This window comes from Pygoscelis adeliae, unplaced genomic scaffold (assembly GCF_000699105.1).
Source record: "Pygoscelis adeliae isolate BGI_AS28 unplaced genomic scaffold, ASM69910v1 Scaffold67, whole genome shotgun sequence".
In the NCBI taxonomy this organism is placed as follows: Eukaryota; Metazoa; Chordata; class Aves; order Sphenisciformes; family Spheniscidae; genus Pygoscelis; species Pygoscelis adeliae.
Window position 1 is genome coordinate 5,121,998 of NW_008825271.1, and position 8,629 is coordinate 5,130,626.

General features: G+C 39.4%; 1 protein-coding gene across 1 annotated transcript in view; it reads right to left on the bottom strand.

Annotated features, from left to right (window-relative positions):
- DCHS2 (dachsous cadherin-related 2) overlaps positions 1-8,629 on the bottom strand; it is a 76,649-nt gene that overhangs the window by 46,105 nt on the left and 21,915 nt on the right. Inside the window, 2 exon segments of the mRNA XM_009329842.1 lie at positions 11-399; positions 1,759-1,995. Coding sequence (XP_009328117.1) covers positions 11-399; positions 1,759-1,995 — 626 coding nt within the window.

An 8,629-nucleotide genomic window follows, 5' to 3' on the forward strand; every position in this document is an offset into this window, starting at 1 on the left:
TGAGGTTTACCACTCCAAGGCTTGGATCAATGCTAAATGTATTTGGCTGCTTGCTTGCAATACTATATTTGATTGCCCCATTTAGGCCACTGTCTTTGTCTTCTGCATGAGCAATGTAGACAGCAGTGCCAGGAGGCTGGGTATGTGAAATAGTTACCTTATCAGATTTGGTAAGAAATACCGGAGGGTTGTCATTAATATCTATCACAGATATGTTGACCTGGGTGCTACTGTAAACAGGGGAGTTACCCAGCTGTGACTGAACGGTGAGCACTACAACAGACTGAGTTTCATGGTCAAGCTGTTTTTTGGAGCGGATGATACCAAACTGGGGGTCAATAGAGAATCTTCCTTGTGGATCACCAGAGGAAATTCTGTAAGAAACCACTTCTAAAGAATCTAGAAGTGGAAATAACAACAAAAAATGTAAAAAAATATGGAAGTGATAACACGAAGGTTGGTAAGAACATCTGTGAAGAATGCGTGCTGTTAAATTCAGCGGAATAAATGTAAGCTACACAGATGTTTGACTTTCTTGGGCTTTTTATGCTTCCTTCTTCCTGTCCCTGGAGCACTTCAGTAAAATATGACTGTATACAGTCTGTCCACTTGTGCACCATTTGATTTTCATCTCACTGGTATGATAAAACTCTATAGAGAAAATAGTATAATAGCCTCTTGTTTTTCCCTGATCTAAAATATCGAGCAAACACTCCCATAAATTAGTCTTATGGGAGTAATTTCACTACACACAGGCATTTCACTACACACAGGCTATAGCAAGGAATGAAACAGGTGGCAGTTCTCTGAAAGAACTTCATTTTACTGAACTTACTGTTCATGGATGACTATTGCTATAAGCCTTATACATCAGATGCTACCTAAAGCAAAAGCTATCTAAAAGTTCAGGCTTATTACCAAGGCTGTTCTGCAGGTTCTACCTCACCTTGAGGACAGTGGTCAATACACTGTCCTTCCAAGAAGAAGAAAATGGGAGGACCTGACTAATCAAACTTATATAAAACCTCTGCCTCTACCACCTTACATGTACAGATCCATCATCAAGCTGGTATGTGGACTCATGGCTCCCACTGCTCTGCATAGGAACCAAATATATATGGCCCTCAGGACAGGGTCTTTTATGACTAAGGCCTGGCAGGAGCTAACCCAATTCCCTCTAAAAATGATAACAAAACCAAATTGATTAAATACATTTTCAAAAGGTCCTATAAACATTCATCTGGACTTCACCACTTAATTTGAGAAAAAGTGGTGGGTGGGGTGGGGTGGGGTGGTTGGTTGTTGTTTTGAGGGGGGTGGTGTTTGGGGTTTTTTTTGCAGCAGCACTTTATATAGATTCTCTGAAACTTCTGAATACTCTGAAACTTCTGAATGCAAGATTTGGCTTGCATGGCTAATGCAAGCCACACTGTCACACAGACCCTTCCTTACACTTTCACAACATGCTTCCCGTCTCCCCATTTACAATTATAGAAATCCATCTGGAAGAAAATGGAGGCAGTTGCCAATCCCCATGGACCACCAAGGAGAGTACCACAAATCTACATCTGTTCTAAAGAGCGTCTTGATACAGCAGTGATTACACCAGTTGCTGTAAATACCAACAGTAAATACTACTTAATGCTCAACAGACTGAATGAATAATATGAAAGTTTAAAAAAAAATTATCTGCAGATATTTCCAGTTAATGGTCACAACAAAACTGCAATGTAATCTCTGACTGAGCATGCAACTTACTTGGAGGCTCTCTGGCCTTTACGGTGCCAATCAGGCTGTCTTCAGGTGCATCTTCAGGAACAGCAAAAGTATACCGGGATCTCTCAAATATGGCAGGGGCCAAACCAGTCTGAAGGATGTTTACTGTGATGGCTGCATGGGTGGCAGAGGGAAGGCCACCCCCATCCCGCGCAGAAACAGCCAGGAAGAGCACAGAATGTGCCAGGTGGCCAAGAGCTGAGATCAGGTAAACAATTCCTGAAAGTACATAGAAAAGTCCCCAAATAAAACATCCACACAAACAGGGTTGAAGCCCCAAAATACAAATCTTAGGAGCAGTGGGCTCTGTGGAAAGCATCTCCTGATTGCTGTGGAAGCAATCACCTGATATCTGATCACAAGTTTCTGGTAAAATACCCTTTAATAGTAAATTCCAAGGTCTGTTGAATTTGCAAGCTAACAATTACGTTTTATACAAACTATATGAAATAAGTAATTCTTTGAAAAGAAAATGCAATGCTCTGTCCAGAAATACAGCACTTGGGATGTGCCTTCCTCAAGATAAATACATTTTCATCCTTTAACTCTGATGAATGAGACTAGCTGTCTCCAAATACATTCTCTTCTGACTGCTAAAATAAGTGTTTAGTAATATCGGATAATTATGCCCAATTTTCAAATACTCTGTATATTACTACAGACACCCACATCTAACTATTATTACCTAAGACGGTAGTATGGATAGAAAGAACAAACATGGCAGGAATTCTGTCCCATCTTCTTCTACAGTAAAAGCTTGTATGAACTTCAGAAAGCTTTGTTTGAGTGAAGACTTCAGTCTCAGTAATGAGAATTACATCCAAACCATAGCTCTCTATGGGATGTTCATAACTGTCCACAACAACTATCCAAAACTGATACTTGTTAATTGTTCCATGAGAGACAGTCAGTCATTCATTGTCCTTTGCAAGCAAATTAAGGATTTATAAATTAAGATATAAACCCACAAATAAATCATTAGAGCACTCTGAAATGTCTCATCTAGATGAAGTGAACATTAATACTTAAAAATTTAGGGGAGCACATTAAATCATAGAGCAATATAGCAGATCACAGTATGTTTGTTAGTTCATAAATTGTATAACTAAATTATAACCTGAGGCACACAGTCGAAGACCAGGTGCTTTCAGCCAGGTAAAAGATGGAATAAGGAAATGTAATTATGTCCTAGAGAGCATTAATACTATTTTGTCGTACCCTTTCCAGCATCTTCTCTATCACTGAGCAGGAGGAAGAACACTTTCACTTATTCTGAGGTGACAAAAATCCCTCAATATTCTAAGACCCTTTGGTGGTCACAGATTTTGCCACACACAGAGAGCTACTTGTAACGTAAGGTTTTCAACACAAAAATGAAGACAAGAGGTGACAAAATGCAAGAAAATTCTTTTGAGCAATGACTGAGTTTAACTAAATATACACTAAATGCTAAAATTGCAGTGAGATAAGTAGTAAAGTTGCAGTAAACTCAAGTGATTCAACTAATAGGGACAATTCTCTACGTACCAACAGGTATTTTTAAGAAAGCACCTATGCTGTTTGTAGAAGCTGGTGAAGACACAAAACCTCTAGCAGCTCAGTAAAACCAAACTTTAAACTTTGAGCTACCTTTGTAATTTCTCGGCTCTCAAGACAGGTTTAGTAGGGATAATGTCTGGCATTCAAGTCGGATATTTAGTGGTCCTATTTGTCAGACAGGGTGAAAATTACATTTAACTCAAAGTGCCTTAAGAGAATCCATGCATGATTCAACTACAATATATCTTCTCAAAATTTAGCATGAAGCCACAACACTAATTTGCTACAATGCATTTTTCGGCAGAATAATGGAAAATACATAAAATCCTTATAAATATTCAAATGTGCATGCAGTATACTTTCCAATTATACTGCCAGGACATTATAATAACAAACTGTGTCTTGACATGCTTAAAATGCATTCAAAGGGTTTGCAGGATCAAGGAAGAATGCTTTCCACTAACAACAAAGGACACTTGTTCGAGTGTGACAAACCACAGTAAAAACTCAAGAGATACAGACGAATTCAGAATTCATTGCCGATCCAGCTCCTATGCCAATAACTGATGCATTTCCAAGAATCAACCTTATTTTGGGCTTTTTTTTTTTTTCTTTTTTGTCTTCTGATGATGGAGGTTTACAATTGGTTAGACAGCTCAGCAAAGTAGTCTTCCAAGGACATAAACTTTTGGCATTTCCTGAGGTAATCTCAGCAACCATAGCTCAAAGGAAAAAGGGTTTTAACCTTTTTTTTCCAGAGGTTAAATGTATAAACATGGATTTTAAACACTGTTGCTGTCAAGTTAAATGAAACCAATCAAATGGACTGTATTTTACTAACTTCACCAATTGGGTATTTTTCTATTGACAAGGCCAAAAATATCTCATTCCCATTTTGGATACTTTAAGATGTATGTAAAGAGTGGGAAAACTTCTACAGAAAAGCATCATGTTGAAATTCTTACTCTCAAAGCAGTAACTAATGATTTCAGAACATCCCTTAGCAAAGGGTGGAGCAAACAGTGCTCCACTCCAGGACCTCCGAAGACCTGGTGGAACACAAATATTTCAGAACCAAAATTCCTCCTCTGCTGACCTAGACAGCTTACAGCACAGTCCATGCTGTAAGCACAGTCCAGTTCAGCTACAGAAAGCAGACAGAAAAGAAAATGGATAAAAGATTTTGCTTTCTCTCTTCATTCCTTTGCTGTGTCCTAGGGAGGGAAGGGAATAAGGAAGTACATCTCGCCAACTCAGTCCTGTCTTGCAAGACCAGGGACACCCTAAGCACAGTGGCAGATTCCAAGTAAAAAATGTATGTCTTCCATATGGTTCCTTCCAGCCTCAAAACTGTAGTATGCAGGAAATTTTATAACCCAGTTTGACTTTTAATTATATACATTCTGTTTCTTTCAGCATTTGTAGGACTGGGCATTAGCTTTGCGCCTGGTGATATATAATCTATACAGACATTTGACACCACTCTATCATATGCTGGGGAACACACCACATTAGGCTCTATTATGGTACCATATGACGGGAACGAAGCCGTAGAAGTAAGCAGCATCTGGGATCCTACTTTCTATATGGTTAGGTAAACACACCAGACTGTGACTAAAATGGACAGTCATGACCGCTTGGGTCAAAAGTAGCTGCCAGCATACCTCAGAGCAGCCTGGCTAGGTGTATTTGATCTGCTGAAGTACGATGCAGGAGATCCCCTAGTACTACATCGCAAAGGTGGAAACATGGGGCTAACTGCAAGAAACACACGGCCGGAACTAGCTGTGTAAGTCACACATTCGCTGTGCGAAACTCAACAGAGGTATGCCTCGCTAAATGACAGGCTGAAGACAATTCAGTTTTCCTTTCTTTCCTGCTCTGTAATTAAGAAAACACAGTGGCTTATTATTGTTATTACCATAGTCATTTGCAGCCTGCAATTTGTGGCTTCAGAGAACTTAAAAGACAATTAGGTTGCTGTGCTACAGAATATATTCTTCCATTATGAAAAACAGTTTCTAGAAATGCTGATGATGGAAAGGGAATAATAAGATGGCTCCTCTGTGAGGAACGTTTTACCAAGACCAAAGCTCCCAGCAGGGGACCCTACAGACACAAGTGTGGTTCTACTTTAAGAAGTCACTGCATGAAAAACGCCACCTTCTTTCTCACAGCTTGGCTCCCCATATATATGGACAGTCTTATCTGCTGCCTTTAATAACATTTAATTCCCATTTTTTAAATTTATTGTTTATATTACTGCAGTGCCTTGAAGATTTTACCTCTGGTAATTCCTCATTCTGCACGAGAGAGCGCTGAAATCAATTCTGCTTCACAGGTGAACAATCATATAACTACATACCAGATGAAGCATTAACATCCAGCCTCGCTTACACCTTGGCAATCTAATTTTCTTGACTAGATCTGCATGGGTATAACTGACTGCAGATTCCAACCTTTATAAATCAAATACATGACCCAAAGGCTGCCTATCATGATTTGCAAATGCATTTTAGACAGAATCTGCAATGCTGGTTGCATGTTAGCAACTGCCACTGCAGGGTCTAGTTTGGGAACAGCCCTGTTCCAGGGCAGGTTAGCGCAGCACAGCCACGTTGAAATTTACAGATGTTTTGCTGCAGAACAATCTGTGCTTACTGGCTAGCATAAATTGTTACAACAGTTTCAGGGATTCAATGTACAGTGAGAGCTAGTACTAATGAAGGGCGAAATCATGACTGTCAACTCTTTGACCTGCTTCGTACTTCCTCACTCACTGTACGTGCTAGGGCACTAACTTCCAAGAAGTTATTGCTCTCCACTTTGTGCCTATCAACAACAAAAGATATATGAAGCCAATGTTTGCCCAGAACATGCAAATACATTAGTGAAAGACAGGACTCTGCGGCACCCGCCATCCTCTGGCAATGACAGAATTTCTCATGGGATTTTGTTTTTCTTATTTTTGTGGAGATGCACCCTACTCCACAGGTGAGTTAGCTGCTAAATGATGTTTCTCAAGAGTTAAGGGCAGGAGACAAGGGCCCACATATAATGATTCTTTTAAAATGTATTTTTGATCATCTTCATGGTCCTGTGTTCTGTCCCAACATTACAACAGCACACATCACCAAGGTTCAGTCACCAAAAGCACTTTTTGTATGGCAGAAATAACACTGGTTATCCCAATAGGATTTCCACACATACCTCCAGCTGACCACTTTGAAAACCTATCTGTTTTTCCACAGGGTCCTCATGTAAGCAAAGCAAAAACCAGCCCTACATTTATAGCCATTCATAGGTAAACAAAACATTTACCACTAGTCAAGCACTGCAGAGGCAAAGATAAAAATCAGGACACACTAACTTCAATAACAAAGTCTGGATTGCATAGAAATGTGTACTCATTTAAACAGCTTCCAATATTTTCTCATTGTTCATGAAATAAAAAAGCAACTTTAGAACACAGCAAGAGGAATAAAATCGACAACTATCAGTAGTGTTCCCTAAGACCACGAAACTGAACGCCCTAACAACTTTAAACGATGGCAGTATTTCTTCAGCAAACATCCTAGGATGGGTTAGCTGGCATGACCTGACACGCGGCTCAGACAGTAAGCAGATGGCAAAAAGGTACGTATAGTTCATCACCCCAATTCACCTTCAAAGCTGGCCACTGGACCTGCTGTTTAATACTGTGTAGGTCAGTGCTGACCCACTGACCTGCTCAGAGCATGTCTCGCTCAACCGAGCACGCCAGCTTCTCAGCGTGGAGACGCATGTACAGCTTTGCTTTTCATGTGCTTTTTATGTGTCGGAAAAATATTCAGGATGAGCATAGACAGGGTGATCCTCCAAAGAGGTGGATGCAGTCAGGGAGTGTAGACTTTGCATTAACATTAAACCCAGCATTATTCTAGGGAAGAATGATAGTGTTTCTGCTTGACATTTCTATTTAACTTTATCTGACTCATTGCCCATCCTCTAATCTTAGCATCGCATTTAGGTTCCAGTTTTAGCAATTTACCTGTATTTAAAATGCACCTTTTTTAGTGAAGCTGTGTTCTTGATGGTAACCATAACAACACTCTGCAAAATGCACTGTTTGAAATGCTGTCAGGGGAAAGGGAAGAATTAATGAGGAATTACATTGTTATTTACAGTCTACCTGCTGTAATACGCACAGCTTCAGCTTATAGGAAATGGCTTTAAACAGCTTAATCTTGATGGCACAAACACTGTTTTGAGTTTCAGTGAATAAGAGGACTATTGCAAGTTTGAAAGTATTCAGTATTTTAATGTTTTTGTAGTAAATAACTGATTCAGCTTGCATCAATCTCCTATCTAAATTTGTACTTTACAGAAGCCTCATACCCCTGCACGGGGAATGCTTTCAACAGTGGCCCCTCTCTAGCAGATTCTTGTGCTAAACTCATAGTTTTCCTCTTAAAAAAGGAAATGTAAATAAAATAGCTTAGTGTCTACAGCCACTACTATTTAAACATACGGTGTTTAGTCACAAGACTTTGCTTAGCATATGAAAGTCTATTCCAGAGCACTTCATCCAAATCCAACGAGGTTGGTAATCTGCAACATAAGGAACCAGCACCTGGATCTATAAGGTAATATACATGGTTTTAACACTGCGGCTCTCCCACAAGCACAACACTACTATTTTAAATACTAGAGGTTACAGACAATTTTAGTGAGCTAAGACGTATTCATCAACACCCAAAATATGAATTTCTAATTAAGGCAGTTCCATTATTCACAAGCAGAATATCCACCTGAACATCAGCCTCTAATGTCGGGCAAGAGAGGGAATGAGTCTAGTATTAGAATGTTTTTGTATCATCTAGGCTCAGTTTTCTCTTACACAAGTGCTTTTCAGACCAAGTCTTGCAATACACTATTTGGGATGCAAATTTTTTTTGTCTCTAGAGACTATAGTCCGATAGCTTAGGAGGTCACATGCCTCCTAGTGCTCAGGGGCAGGTAAAGGAACATGTAAAGCTGGCCTCTTTCAGCCTTCCCATCTGCCATCTAACTGTGAAAAGGTTAAACACAATTCTGCAACTTGAAGAAGTGAGCCAGAGGACTGGACTTAAAAATATGAAGTGGTACTTATATTTGCATTAGCAGCTTTTTGGATGAAGTGTTTAGCCTATTTGCTATCTGAACGCCATGAAAATTTTAAATTCTCTAGCTAATTTTTTTTTTTTTTACAATTTTATTTACAGGCAATTTTAATATTTCAGTAGTGCTTTCTATGCATGGTTCAAAGTTTACTACAAAACAAGTTAGCATGATG